Source organism: Poeciliopsis prolifica, unplaced genomic scaffold (assembly GCF_027474105.1).
Source record: "Poeciliopsis prolifica strain line A6 unplaced genomic scaffold, Auburn_PproV2 SCAFFOLD008, whole genome shotgun sequence".
NCBI lineage: Eukaryota > Metazoa > Chordata > Actinopteri > Cyprinodontiformes > Poeciliidae > Poeciliopsis > Poeciliopsis prolifica.
In genome coordinates, this window is record NW_026562383.1 from 15,878,999 (window position 1) to 15,894,095 (window position 15,097).

General features: G+C 39.7%; 2 protein-coding genes across 2 annotated transcripts; one reads left to right on the forward strand and one right to left on the reverse strand.

Annotated features, from left to right (window-relative positions):
* Positions 1–1,991: 1,991 nt before the first annotated feature.
* pter (phosphotriesterase related) lies at positions 1,992–8,555 on the forward strand. The gene is made up of 5 exons (XM_055033720.1): positions 1,992–2,081; positions 3,263–3,719; positions 4,521–4,786; positions 5,662–5,802; positions 7,119–8,555. Exons 2-5 carry the CDS (start codon positions 3,288–3,290, stop codon positions 7,327–7,329), a joined length of 1,050 nt encoding a protein of 349 aa, XP_054889695.1. The 5' UTR covers positions 1,992–2,081; positions 3,263–3,287; the 3' UTR covers positions 7,330–8,555.
* On the reverse strand, positions 8,368–11,256 carry c1ql3b (complement component 1, q subcomponent-like 3b). Its single transcript, XM_055033722.1, has 2 exons — positions 10,347–11,256; positions 8,368–9,976 (listed from the first exon to the last, which is right to left on the reverse strand). The coding sequence occupies exons 1-2, from the start codon at positions 10,965–10,967 to the stop codon at positions 9,797–9,799; spliced, it is 801 nt and encodes a 266-aa protein (XP_054889697.1). The 5' UTR covers positions 10,968–11,256; the 3' UTR covers positions 8,368–9,796.
* Between the last annotated feature and the right edge of the window lie 3,841 nt (positions 11,257–15,097).

Consider the following 15,097-nt stretch of genomic DNA (forward strand, 5'->3'; position numbering starts at 1 on the left):
TTTGTTCCTGTGTTCCTGTCTTGGAGATGAACTGGACTTTTTTGTTGGCAGCGATTCAGACTCACCAAAACTGCCAACCCAGCAAAGGAGCTGGATTAGTTACAGGCAGCAACTCTGACATTATTCACAAAGTGTGAGTTAACTGTAGACTGATTGCAAATTTTATAGCCCAGCTGCCAAGCTTACACCTCTTTTTTCTCTGTCGGTGGTACAGCGGTGATGTCAGGGACTGAAGGCTGAGTTATAGTCGCTTTCGGGTTTAGCGCATTTTTGAGCCCAGGCAGCAGTATGGCGTTTATAGTTAAGGTTTACATTGGAGCCGCCTGAAAGAGCATCTTCCAAATCGTCCAGTTTGCCCCCCAAAACAGTCAAAACTCATAGGTGGAGTGCAAAATTAAACTTTACCAATAAAGAAACAAATAGCTTCCAAAGTAGTTGTTCCATTTTGTATTTAGTATTATCTTTGAATCAATTATTAACAACAGTTTTATTCATCTGTATTTCACATAAATTAGTCCATCTTAGACAGGAAACAACCATTTATTAATTACAATATAAATGTCTAAATGCAAACTACAGTGGACCATCCCGTAGCCCTGAGCAGAATCCTTATCTGGTAGATGACCACAACAACTTTTACCCCAGGTTTGAAAAGCAGCCGTTCACACCTCCCACATTATCCACATCTCACTCTGACACGAAAGCTCCCCATGCACCAGCCATTCTTCTCTCCTCAGACCACCTGCCTGGATATATGATCTCTTCAGAAGTTGCAAATAGGTTATTTGAGCATAAGAAGAGCAAGAAACCTCCAGAGCCTGGCAATTTCTTCTCCTATGGCTTAAAGCCTGTGTTGACCCCCATCTTGAGTCAAATTGTCATGCTCAGTCTTGCTACAAGCGCTTCGCCATCATTGCGGTCTGTGAGAATGCAACATTACCAGGATAAATGACTGCAGGCTGGGGCAAACAACTCCACATAATATGCAGTCATTTTGGAACTACATCCTGCACCATGTGGGGAGCAGGTGGATGAGAGTTTCTATTCCTTTTCACTCTGGACACAAAGGACCAAACCTCTACAGAGCCATCTGTGAAGTTCCTGAAGTTTGCAGATGACTTCACTGTTATTCTCATCCATTGCAGCAGTTCGTTGGCCCACCCTTTCTCAGAACTTGAGATGGTCCTCAGACATGGTTGATGTTTTGTTCAGAAGAAGGCAGAGACCTTACATCCTGCAGAAACTTAAGAAGTACAACTTGTCATGGGAGATGTTGTGAATCTTCTATTCCGTCATTATTCAGTCTGCGCTTTATTTATCCATCACTGTGTGGTTTGGCTCATGAATTAATGTCTGTGGTTTGGCTTATCCAGAAAACAGGTCAGCTCCAAACCACAACAAACATTAAGGTCTGCAGAGAAGATCATACGTGCTAATAATCTCTTTCCAAAATTTCAATAGGTCTAAGTTCAGGACAAGAGCAGCTAAATTTCAATTTTTCAATAGTTTATTTGTTCTTTACATATAATATACAAGACAAAGCTAGAGCCAAGTCTATCCTCTTACAACAAGTCGCCAAAAAAGAAACAATTCAAATCATTACCAAAGGGAAAACACGACTACACAGTGCTTACACTATGTGTGTAAGAGCAGCTAAAATCTCTGCAAACCTGACACATCCTGTACACAAACTGTTCACTTTTCCCACAGTGTCGAGACAAAGAGTTTTTATCCAGGCTGCCTCGCTTTATGAGCCCTTAACAGAGTGCCGACATTGACACTATTTGCACTAATTCAGCCTCATTTTCCTCAGTAAAAAGACAGTTAAATATATGTATATATTTGCATTATTATTAATGTAGCTACGGTATTTATATTCTAAATGTTTCTGTTTTGAGCCGAAATCAAATTCCTTGTTCCTGATTCGGATGAACCCTGAAAAGAAGCGCAGTCTGAACTACAGTCTCGGATTTTCTCGCGATAATTTACTGTTTGACGCGACGTGTTTTGGAGCTAATCTGCTGCAGCGGCTGTCCGAGCTCGGCTGGTGGTGGAAGTAGAGCACCGTGAACAGAAACAAGGTTAGAATGCTGGGGCTTTTGGACATTTCATTTCAGAAGTGTTTTCCCATCTCCCAGTAGTTCGGACCTCCGAACTACTGCACAATGTTGTTTCGGTCAAAGTTTCACGACGTTCATGCATTTTGAGTTTGCTGCTCAGCAGCTTGTTGCAAGGGGAGTTTATAGTTGCGAAGTTGGTTCAGGAGTTACAGACGAATTTTAAATAACCATTAAATATATGCATTTAGTAGTTTAAATATCCTTCTTTGTGCATGCATTATAACAAGGTTTGTCAGTGATTTAACGCCATGTGTGCTTACGGACACACAAATAACCTCTTGCTCTGTTGTACGGGCTAGTCTTGATTTAACTCACTTGTACAATGAATAACTTAAAGTATTCACGCCCTTTGAACTTTGTCACGACTTGTGACGGTCCAGCCTCAGATTTAAATGTGTTTTTTTGAGGGGGATATTGTGTAATAAAGCCACTAAGCGTTCACGTACATAGTTGTTAATGTGGAAGAAAAACTGCATTTTTTTAAAAATGTTTTTATAAAAATAAATTAGAATAATGTGGCGTACAGTCATACCACCCCAAATTGACTGACCAGGCAAGGAGATCATTACACAGAGAAGCAGCCAGAGGCCCCTGGTTGCTTTGGAGGAAGAGTAGATATAAAGTTGAGGTAAGAGAACCCATCAACAGCAAAACATATCTGGTCTTTTTAGAAAGAAGGCCTAGTTTAGTTTAAAAAAAACAAAAAACTAAACTGAACTAGGATATACTAAACAAATATGCTATTTGTTTCTACCAACAAGTGGTATTTCTGCATGTATACCATTTGTTTGTAGAAAAATTTAACACTACACACAATCCGAATGGCAAAACACAATGGTAGAAGTATGATGCTGTGGTAATGCTTTTCTTTTACAGAGGCAGGGAAGTTGAAAACCAGTTAGAGGCAGTAAAGTAGTTGAAACCCAGGGCAAAATGTAGAGGCAGCTCGAGGTGGTTCATATTGACTCATGGTAGTTCATGCAAATCCATGTCAAAGAGAAACTGAACCATGTTCAGTATTCGCCTCACAGTTATGGGTTACTTTGATTGGGTCTGTCTAGCAAAATCCCCAAACAATTTAAGAGTGTGAGCCTTTTCCAAAAGAAACAACTATTTACTTAAGTTTGTTATTTTTTTTCAAGTAACCTGACCTCAGATTGGAGCATCATGTCCGTATTAAGTGGAAAGGTCCAGACCGTCCTGGGTCTTGTGGATCCAGACCAGTTGGGCCGCACCATGACCCACGAGCACCTGGTCATGAGCTTTGAGTGCAGCTACACCGCACCTCCACCTGGTGACGAGGCTGTGGCAGAAAACCCGTTCCAGATGCAGCACATGCACTGGCTCCGGCAACACCCCTACAGCTGCAGGGAGAACTTGTTCCTGTCACAGGAGCTAAGCGCCCTGCGGGATGAGCTGCTGGCCTACAGGAAGGCCGGTGGGGGCACAATAGTGGAGAACACCACGACGGGCATCGACCGGGACCTGCCTGCCCTACGACAGCTGGCCAAGGACACCGGGGTCCACATCATTGCCGGGGCGGGGTACTATATAGACTGCACCCACACTGAGGCCACCAAAAAAACAAGTGTGGAGAAGGTGAGTACTATCTCATGCATCCTGATGGTATGAGCTTTTCACTGTGTCTGTGTGTACAGTGTGAAAATGTATCCACCTGGCCTGATATACTATTGGTAAGCACCTATGAATATTAAAGGTATATGTAGGATATTGCTCACTTAACTTGCAGTAAGGACTGTGGTTTGAGATCTTGTTACATTATATTTGTAACTATATGCTTTGGGTTGTTTTTCTAGTAAAATGTGAACCTCTGCCACAGTGGGCAGTCTTCTCCACATCTTTATCTCTGACCTGTCTGATGTTTTCTTTCCTTTTCATAAGGCACTTCTGTTTTTACTAAAGTTAGATTGCACTCAAATGACTCACTTTGCTTAACAAGTGGCTTCTGAAATTTTTTACGCGCATCAGAGTAAAGGAGGCTAAATATAAATTCAGACTCCACTTTAAATGAATTAATCCATTTATAACTTTATGGTTGTAACCTGACAAAATGTGATGAAAAGGGGCAGGAATTATAAGTTTGGAGGACCGCTACTTGATATTGCTGTGCTGTTGTTTTCATCCATCTCACCTTCACTCAACACTTTGTGTTAACATGCAAAGATTTTCTCTGAAAGTTTGGATTGATTTGAATGGATCTCTGGCTGTTCAGTCTTTCTGTATTGACACATTGACAGTGTGCATTCACTCATATTAATATTCAAAACTCCTGCTCAAGTTCATGTCTGTTCATGGAGAGAAGAAGAGAAATGTCACTAACTTGTCAGTCGCTTGTCTAAAAGGGGATGTTTTCCATCTTTCACTCCTCATTTTCATCAGCTCACGGATAATATAGTCAGCGAGGTGCTCCACGGTGCTGATGGCACAGACATCCGATGCGGCGTCATCGGTGAGATCGGCACCGGCTGGCCCATCACGGAGAGCGAGAAGAAGGTGTTGAGAGCCACGGCCCACGCTCAGTCTCAGCTGGGTTGCCCGGTTATCATCCATCCTGGCAGGGACCCGGCTGCTCCAGCTGAGGTCGTCCGGATTCTCCAAGAAGCCGGCGGTGACATTAGAAAAACTGTCATGTCTCACCTGGATAGGTGAGAAGTTCATTAGACCCAGGTTCTGAAACAGGGCGTCCCACCGTATCTGCTGGCCAGTTTCCTTACCATATTACCTTCATTGCTCTCATAAAAAATCTACTAAAAGCTTATTATACTTTTAACTTTTCTTTTTCCTTTGTGAGTGTTTGTGCCACATACTCAACACATAACAAGAACTGTATACCCAAGTTTGAATTCACTGATTTGAACCAGTTGGTTTTCAGTTTAAGATCCAGCTTTTAACTTAAACCTATACATTTTCAACAACGTTTTAAGTCAGGCCTTGGGAAATCCATTTAAGAAACATGACATAGGCCTTTGCCCTTCAGCCATTTCCATGTTTAGTTATGGCACCATATTTCTTATGGCTACACAAAGTATGAGCCATAAGAGTCTGCTAAGGGCCAGTTATCCAAATATTAGTGTGAATGTATGTAATATTTAAATCCAATGTGAATGAAGAGAAAATTTATACTTTTACATCAAACTGTTGGTTTTTATAATCACTGTAGTTGTGAATTACCTAACTGTTCTAATTAATCATTTAACATCCAAAACTAATGACAAGAATGCTAATCAGAACTATATTTAAAGATCTGATCAGCAAAACATGCAGTTTTCAGTTGCACATTTCTGAAATGAAATAAAAAGCTGAACATGTAACTCGGATTATAACGTAAATAAGACATAGTATTGTGATGGCTTCTGTGATACAAATTTCAAATATTAATATCTAAATAAAAACTGCTTTGTTACCACTTAGGACCTTGCAAGAGTATGGTGTGAAATATAGCAACAATTTCTTCCGGATTCTCCTAAAACACGCGTCATCATGAAGCTAAATTAGTCAAATTTCCGCTTCTTTCATTCAGGACTATATTTGATGAAGGAGAGCTGCTTGAGTTTGCAAACATGGGGAGTTATCTGGAGTACGACCTGTTCGGAACGGAGATGCTGAATTACCCGTTTAACCTAAAAGTGGACATGCCCAGCGACAGCCAGCGAGTGAAAACGTGAGTGGTGCCGCTGCTCTCAATCAAAAGTTTCTCCTCTTTTGTAAGGGATCCAACATTCTTTGTTCAAATACTTCTAATTTAGTGCATTATTCTGCATTATCTGTTTTATGTCACGCTGTTATACTAAAATATGACGTGTATGCCAGTGAGCTGATTTATGTACCGTCCCAATTCCAATGAAGTTTGGACATTTTGTAAAACTTTGAGAAAATATATTAGAATTTGCAAATGCTTTTCAACCTTCATTCATTTCCATTTACTAAGATATTTAATGTTCAGATAAACTTTATCTTGTTTTTGCAAATGTTCACTTTTGAATTTGGTGCCTCCAACACATTACAAAAAGCTGGGATAAGGGCAATAAAACATTGGAAAAGTTGAGAATGCTCAAAATACTCTTATTTGGATTCTTCCTGAGATGAACAGGTTAACTGGAAACAGGTGAGTGTCATGACCTTTCCAAAAGTCTGAGTTATTCACAATTAAGGATGGGATGAGAGTCTGCACTTTGAGCAAATTGTCCAATAGTTTAGAGACAAACTTTTTCACCCACATTTTAGATTGTGGAAACCATGGATATTGTTTCCTCCAGGCTAAGAAGGAAAAGGACTAATGGCACAGACCAGTTCAAAAGCCATCATCTGTGATGACATGGTGGTGTGTTGCACATCTGTGAAGGCAACATTAATGCTTAAAGGTACATAAAGTTTTTGGAGCAACATATGCTGCCATCTAAGTGCCATCTTTTTCAGAGACACTCCTGCTTAATCCATTGTCAAGCCTGTTATAACAGTGTAGCTTCATAGTTAAAGGTTATGATTACTAGACTGGCCTTTCTGCAGTTCACACCTGTCTCCCATTGAAAATGTGTGCTGCATTATGAATCGCAAAATACTGCACTACAGACGCCAGACTGTCGTGTTACAAGTTTTGCATCAAGCAAGAATAGGAAAGAAATCCACCTGCAAATCTTCAGCTGTAGTGTTCTCATCTCCTAAATGCTTTTTGAGTGTTGTTAAAATGAAAGGAGATGTAACACCGTGGTAAACATGCCACAGTGCCAACGTTTTTGGAATGTGCTTCAGGTATCAAATTCCAAGTGAAAAAAACAGTGTATGAATTTGTAAATTACATAACTTGTCTTTTCTAAGATAATTCAGTTGAATATATGCTGATTAGGATTTTCTAATCATTGCATTCAGTTTTATTTATGTTTTAAATAAACTTCATTGGAATTGGAGCTGTCTTTATGTTTGCAATATGCAGACTTTACACTTTGGTTTTTCACATGCTTGTTGCTGGTGCTTTTCCAGTTTGGCTTTTCTAGTGAAGGAGGGCTATGAGGACAAGGTACTGATGGCCCACGACATCCACACCAAGAACCGTCTGACCAAGTTTGGCGGCCACGGCTACTCCCATATTCTCAAGAACATCGTGCCGAAGATGCTGACGAGAGGCATCACTCAGCACCAGGTGGACAAAATTCTAATCGACAACCCTAAATGCTGGCTGACCTTCAAATAAAACAGACAAAGGAATAATGGAAGCTGATTTGACAGAGCTGTGATTTTATTTTTTTAGCGTCACACAATGAACATTTTGAGATTATTACGATAATCACAACCATTTGTTTAACCCACAATGGCTAAACATAAATAGTGCTAGTAATTTTTTTCTGTGTTTTGTAAACATAATTTTGTACTGCAGATTGTTCAGATGAAGAACTTTTATAAATATGTATAAATATTTTAAATTAAATCTTGAGGTCTACTAATGAAGGAGCCAGTTTTCCCTTGACTGACTCTCATCGGTATTCGGCAGATCAAATACTGAGGAATATGACTTTAGTTTTCCTGTTTATTACATGTATCAAAGCTCAGTTGTCTTTAATGTTTAATAACCAACAAGATGCACTTCTTTATTGATTTTAACCAAAAACAGATATGATTTTTGATGTATGGAAGTGTTCTGAAAAAAGTGTAATTGAGGGATCTCTAATGTGGTGTGTCATTTACTTTGTGATTTTTTTCACTTTGTTGTCAAGACTTATAATTTCCCCTCTGTTTCATGTACTTTTTCCGCTGTGGTCTCCTCAACTGATTTAAATCAAAAATGCACTGATCTATTAGTCTATTGTAAATGGTAAATAGGCTGTACTTGTAGTGTTTTATGAAGTCCAGAGGACCCAAAACACTTCACACTACATTCAGTCATTCACACACATGTTCACATGCTAATGTTATGTTTATCAAAATCAGATGGGACATGTGCTTTTATGCATCAAGAATAAAATAATGCTGTTATTTTGTCCTAGTACAGTAATTTATTATTATTTCTTTTCATCTTGATCTGTCAGTTCTAAAATTGCCTGGTCAGACCTCAAAAACTCAAACTTGGTATTAGTCATCAAAAGCCTAATCTACAAGAAAAAAACATTTTTCTTTCCACTTTTTATCATGCATTAGTCACTTTGCAAAGGAGTTTTGCTCAATATTTGTGTTTTACATGTGCTTTTTCTTTTCTTGTTTTGGTCTCATTGGTTGGTCAATATTAGCAATAACACCAAACGGTCAGCCAGAAATTGGAATCAGCTTGCTATGGTTCTTAAGAAAATTTTTTTTTTTTAAACACCAGACAAAATCAGCAAATCAGACCTAAATGAAAACACACACAAATCTATCGACTATAGAAAACTTGATCAGTGCATCTCTTAAACTATTTGATTTGTATTTGTGATTATTAGTCATTGCATAAAGGAGGGGCTTTTTTTTTTGTTTGTTTGTTTTGGCCAGTTTGATTGGTCAAAATGCCAAAATATTCTCCCCTCTGATTGTATTCCCTGGAGAGGTGCTCACACATATGGTGCTACAGTAATTACCATTTTTTTAATTTAAACATCATCGCTACTCCTCCATTTGAGACATCTCTGTGAACATGCTTCCTGGCAGGTGAATAAATGAGTCTGCTCGTAATCAGTATGCTCCTCGGATCTCGTCTCCGTGTGCTTGTGTTAGATGAGATGTCCTGTTGCCCCCTCATTGGGTGTCTCCGAGTGCCTGTGGGGGAATGCTGGCGGGCCGGCCCAGATGAAGGACGCGTCCTTCCCTCATCTGGGAACAGGTGGCCTCACAGGGTGACTTCAACACATGATCAATGGTGAGATCGCCACAGCTGACTGCGCACCATGAACAAATACATAAGTTGGATTAATCATGTCAGGACGTTACAAAGGAAGCCAGATGATTTCATTTTACATTTTTACTGATGTTTCTGATCAGGGAAAGCATGAAGTTCAGTAAGCAGATTGGTGAATGTTTCAGAGTTTTAGAAAAGATGTGTCAGTGTCGCTGTCCAGTTTTGGTGACTAAACGGGCTACCCTGCTGCTCAAACCAGATGCCATGTTTGACACACACACACATGAAAAATGGCTTGCACTGATCATTTTGCCAATATACTTGTGCTTCATAAACATCACATCATTAGATGCTGCACAGTGTTAAAATGTCAACGTCTTATAAACATGCATCACGACTTTTAACATCTTTGCCCAAAATGCAGAGGCTTGGACTTTTTTTCTTTTTGGTGAAGAAAGCACATAAATGGACAAACACTGAAGTGAGTAGTGGTTATGTGGGTATATAATAAGCATCTGTGAGTAAGTGCTAAATGTAGACACTTGAAACTTTCAAATTACCACAGCAGCTACAGTTAGTTAATTCGTAAAGCCTATAATAGTTCATTGAGAGCGCACAAGCAACAAAACATCAACCTGACTTTGCTGTACAAAATGAAAACTGGAGTTATTACACTCTCAGCTCCTCACTGCTGCAAAGTAGAGTTTCTTTTTGCATGGCTTCCTGCAAATCTCTTGGAATGATGTTCAACAGAAACGGTGAGCTCTTTCTGTCTCTGATATCCCGGGTGGACTGAGCAGGAGCTGTGAAAGCAAGCTTATATGCAGGGAGTCGGACCCAATTCCTCCAGCCTGTTTCAGTCAGCATACAGCATGAAGCCGGAGAAGGTGCTGTACTTGTTGTTGTTGCCGCCGTGCGCCTTCCCTCCGTCCAGCTTGATGTAAATCTCATCCCCGGGTTCCAGGTGGAGGACGACGCTGTTACTGGCGTAGTCGTAGTTTTGGTCCGCGTCCTGTGCGATGGCGCTGGCTCTCACCTGAAAGGGAAGATTTCTACTGATTAGATTCAGAATCAGAACCATCAACATTTCTGATGAATACTAAAATTGTTTATCAATTTATATGAACATTTATCATCACCTTGATTTGTAAAGCAGGTGGTATATTGTGCGTAAAAGCGCATAAATTGTGCCGTTTTATGCTGAAGTGAAGTCCTGGTGACCCTTCAATAGATTTCACTCAGCAATCAGAACCATGGACAGTTCGATCAACAATGGCATGTTTCTGTTTTACGTCGAATTGTTTAGGTAGCGCTCGTGCGTAAAACGCAGCGTTTCACTTTAACTCGTGTTTTTACGTACAAGATCCGTTCAGATAAAAGGAGTCAAACGCTGGTTTCGATCCTACCTGGTTGTTTTTGCAGAGGTCGGCCCACATGCTTGTTCCATCCCCGCCCCGCATCAGCACATGGTAAACGAAGAAGTAGATTCCGGGTATGGAACAGGTGAATTTTCCGGTTGATGGGTCGTAGTGGTTGCCGAGATTTGTGACCACGTCGTCAAATTTTAAAACTTCATAGCCCTCATGCTGCTTCTTCAGCCCGGCGTAAAACGCTATCTTTGGCACCGTGTTGTAAGTGGCTGCGCTGATGGCACCGGTTGGTCCATTCGCTCCTGGTAGCCCAGGTGGACCTGGTGGTCCAGGTGGTCCTCTCTCTCCGGGTGGACCCGTCGGTCCCGGTGGCCCCGGCTCACCAACCGGACCCCTGGGGCCCATTCTGCCGACGCGCCCCGGCTCTCCCTGGGGACCCTGGATGAACGTCGGCAGCGACTGCACCAGGCGGTTGTCTTTGTTCGGGTGGGTCGCTTTCGCCGTGGCTGCCGTCGCGGTCCCATGGGAATCGCACACCATCTGACAAGATCCGAGCATCTCATAGCGGGCAGGAGTTCCGGCAGAGTTCACCATGACCGGAATCAGCACCACCAGCACCAGAACCAGCGCCACGCCGCAAACACCAGTTGCGATCATCTGCGCCCTGCGTATTCGCGGCGTTCTTCCAATTTGATGGTCTTCCAGCCTGCTTGCGGGCGATATAATTGCAGAAGAAAGAATTGGACCCGTTCTTGACTTGCACCGCAACCTCTGGAGGTGGTAAAGTCTTTAAACCGCTGCGCAAAAGTAACCATCCAAAACTTTTACGCCTTGGAGGATCGATCCAGCCGGCTCATCTCCACCTTCTTCAGAAGACTTTAAGGGGAGACGAGGACATGAAGACAGCAGCTTTCTGCAAGTTTCAGCTTATAGCGCGGAGCAACACAGAGAAAATGGGCTCAAAATGAAGCGCTACTCCTTTCTGGAATTGAAGAGTGAGGGGAGGGGTGGAAGTGATGGATGGGAAAGAGTCGGTGCGTTTCTTCAATCAAATAGGAGAGGATGAACAACATACAAACACTGATGCAACTTCAAAACTTTGAAAAAAAAGTTGCTTTGTTTTTTTTTTTTTTTGTCTAAAGGAGAGGTTTATTTTATATGGATCAGTTTTCCATTTGATCATTTCAAAGCTCCATCCTACAATATGTTGTAAGTGCTTATCCAAACAACTTCAACTTAATTAGGTCCATTTAAGACAAAAGGTCACACCTCAGTGGCTCCCTGTGTCCAATTTATCATTTGGAGAAAATCCATAGAGCCACTGAAAGGAGGAGAGGAGTCAGTAGTAGCTGGCGTTGAAGGATGACTCCACAGATATACTGATGAAACCAGTGCTGGGTCATTTACAGGAAAAGCTGGCAAAAATAACTTAATTATCTAGCAGTTAGCATCAAGCAGTGGCTGTTGGTTGAAAATGGGAGCCCAGATCTGATAAACCACAGGTATTTGGAATGAGATGAGAACAAATCATTTTATAACTTGCTCCATCTTTTTGTGACTTATAGCATTTTCAGCACAATTTCAACACAGATTTCTGGGGGTTGGGGTGGGGGAGGAGGGGCTATATAAAGAGTGCTCCAGGTTAGCTCACATTAAGAGGAATATGTACATTTTGTATATTAAATATAAACATCTCTGAATTTAAATTGGAAAGGAAAGGTGACAATGTGATGCACACATTCCTAAAGCGTTGATTGTAGTAGAAACTCAATTTTAAAAACTTTACGGGGGGAAAAAGTCTTCGTTAATTTGACTGAGACCAAGATAGAGCCACTGCTAAAACTTTAGGCTGTCATCTGATGTGTTTGTGCAGTAAAGAGAATCAAGCAGTTAGAGCCATACCTCTGCACTCTCCCCTCCATCCTGATTGATCTCATCCAACTTCTCATTAGGTTTTTGTTCTCTTCTCTTAAAGAGTTTTGCAGAGGAGCTGAAAGCACAACAGTGTATCACACAATGCAAGAAGAAACCCGTTTTCACAGAACAAAAATATTTAAAAAATACATATAAAAACAGCATTCTTATTGTTTTATTAGACTTTTTCAATATTAACTTTTTAAAATTATTTTATTTATTATAATTGACTTATTAGATGCTAAATATTCTCAACTCCTCAATTATGATCTGAGTTACACATTTTCCACACCATGTGCCATTTTGCTTATTCTAATTTTAATTTCATAAATAATGTTTTATATGTGTTGATCAATATTGTCATGGCTTGATCTTTTTGTGATACTAATCTCCACTGCAGTTCTGCTTTGCAGGCTTAAAACCTAGGCTAAAATGAAATACTATAAAGTAAAAAACAAACAAACAAACAGGTAATGTTACAGATGAAACAATAGAAAATTCCAGGCTGTAATTTGAGTAATTTATTGTTGAGGGGGGAAAATCAAGTTATTAAAAATAATTGGATGAGAACAAACTGATGTCAATATTGACACTCCATCCACTCTATTACCAATAACAATAATTATGGAACAAACAGAAAGAGGAGCATTCTGTTTCCACTCAAAAATCTAAATGTTGAACTTTGAGCAACATTTTGCTCAACAGAAGATAGTCTGCCGTCTCTCATTCAAAACTTACAGTTTCTTCCCATGAAATCATTCCTTAGTTGATCTGGATGCATTCTTGGACTCACTGTGATGATGAAAAATAAAATCCGTCTTCATCTTCAAGTTTCTGGCAGATAATTCAAGGTTTCGAACCAAAACACACTGTTTGAAGCGATGCATCATTTCATCCATCTTGGGGAAAAAAAAATTAAGTTCCATACAAATATATGGCGTGGACTTTTCTTTGCAATCTTCCCCTGACTGATGCTTTCTATAAAACGATTTGCTCGATCCTTTGCTACCGCTCTAGAAAATATGTGTTTGAGTTTTGGATGGACATAGGCAAATATCAAGAAAATCCAACTAGGACAGTTGAAGTTTAATTCAGGTTAATCCAATTCACCATCACCAACAACAGATGTAAACTCAAGGAACAATTTAAAATTGAAACTTAATTGAAAAGAGTATTACTTTAAGGGCCTAACCTTCATTAAAGCTTTTTATAAATTAGCTTTTTTTACCGCTGAATTAAACAGGACAAATGTAACATTATATGCATTAAAAACTTTGAAGTAATTTATCATGATCTGCTTTTTTTAATTACAATAACCCAATATTGTAATGTATAAAAGCCTGTGTGTACACTTTGCAGAGACACTATACATAGGGATGTCAGAGTGTTGAATTTAGAATTCGTTCTGCTTATGTGTGCAGTGTATATGGTATTGTATATAAATTTATGAAAGAGTATATATTCAATTTTAGTTTTTTCCCCCAAACATGGTTCAGTTTATTATTGAATGGCAGTTGTTGTTATTGGGTTCGTTCCAAGAGTGCTCCACTACTGAGCTCCAGCCTTGTGACTAATTGGATACGAACAAACAACCGGTAGTTCTGGCATTGGGCTGGTACATCTGGATGAAGGTGAACATTTTGAAACAAAAAGCAATCTGCAACATAAGAATGACTGGATGGCCAAGTCACGATAGATTTGGTCAGGTTTCAGTGAAAAACTAACTAAGGATAATTCACAGAATCACTGAACAGTATTGTGAAAAAGTATTTATCCTCTAACAGATGCTTCAGATTATCAAACAAATATTCATATCAGATTAAAAGAACCTGAGTAAATACAAAAGCAGCTTTTCAAACGAGGATTGCTTTTAACTGAGCAAACAAACAAACCTGGCCCTAAATATCTATCTATCTTAAACTAATTATCTCCTAAAGCTCGTAACTGATTGTAGCTGGTAATAACTGCCTAAAGTGTTTGTAACAACTCCCCCATCTGTATTTTACATCTTTGGAGGAATTTTGACCTTCCCTTGTTTGCAAAATTGTTTCAATTATACCATTGTTGTGTTTTTGAACACTAACAATGTGTTTAAAATTATGCTACAGCCTCTCAGTTAAATTTAAGTGCAGTCTGGGACCAAGTAGAAAATATTTCTCTTTTTTTTAGCCATTTAGAAGTGGACTTGTGATCACATCATTGTTCTGCACACCTGAGTGAGCTTGAGCTTAAGATCCCAAATTAATGGATGGACATTCACCTTTGGGATTTCCTTCCAAAGAGCAGAGTTCATGGTACAGTTACTGAAAGTCTCCAAAGTCCTGAAGCAACAAAGCATGTCCAAACCATCACACATCCACCATCACCATTTTTAAGATATGTTTTGTTAATTTTATGCCAGATGTAATGGAGGACACACCTTCCAAAAAGTTCTTTCTTCTCTCTCATTAGTTCACAGAAGTTGTAGAGATAATCCAGATAATAATTCTGAAGGCAAATAATTGTTTTGAGTTTTATTTTATTTAGAACTATCAGAGCAAAAGGGCTGAATACAAATGAATACCACACATTTATCTTTTTATTAGTAAAAAAAAATGGATCTTATCCCTTCCACAACAATCCAGTATTATGTGTTGAACATAAAATCCAATTAATAATTATTTGGTGTTCTTATGAAAAATGTGAGAAAGTTCAAGCAACAAAAATACTTCTCCAATCGACTGCATATGCCTGCAAGGTTTGACGCAACTAATTGGTGTTTAGTCATGATGGTGTCAGACTAGATTTAAGTGTCTTACAGGTGTTTCCAAGTTTAAAGGGCAGCACATGTGAGCTAAGACTCATTATCATTTCGAAAAGGACACATTTTCTGT

What these genes read in the sequence shown, in the direction of transcription:
- pter (XM_055033720.1), top strand. Translation starts at nt 3,288, where the DNA reads ATGTCCGTATTAAGTGGAAAGGTCCAGACCGTCCTGGGTCTTGTGGAT. An exon ending in AAAAAACAAGTGTGGAGAAG is followed by an intron (nt 3,720 to 4,520) that starts GTGAGTACTATC and finishes CATTTTCATCAG; the next exon opens with CTCACGGATAATATAGTCAG. An exon ending in GTCATGTCTCACCTGGATAG is followed by an intron (nt 4,787 to 5,661) that starts GTGAGAAGTTCA and finishes TCTTTCATTCAG; the next exon opens with GACTATATTTGATGAAGGAG.
- c1ql3b (XM_055033722.1), bottom strand. Translation starts at nt 10,967, where the DNA reads ATGATCGCAACTGGTGTTTGCGGCGTGGCGCTGGTTCTGGTGCTGGTG. An exon ending in ACCTCTGCAAAAACAACCAG is followed by an intron (nt 9,977 to 10,346) that starts GTAGGATCGAAA and finishes CTTCCCTTTCAG; the next exon opens with GTGAGAGCCAGCGCCATCGC.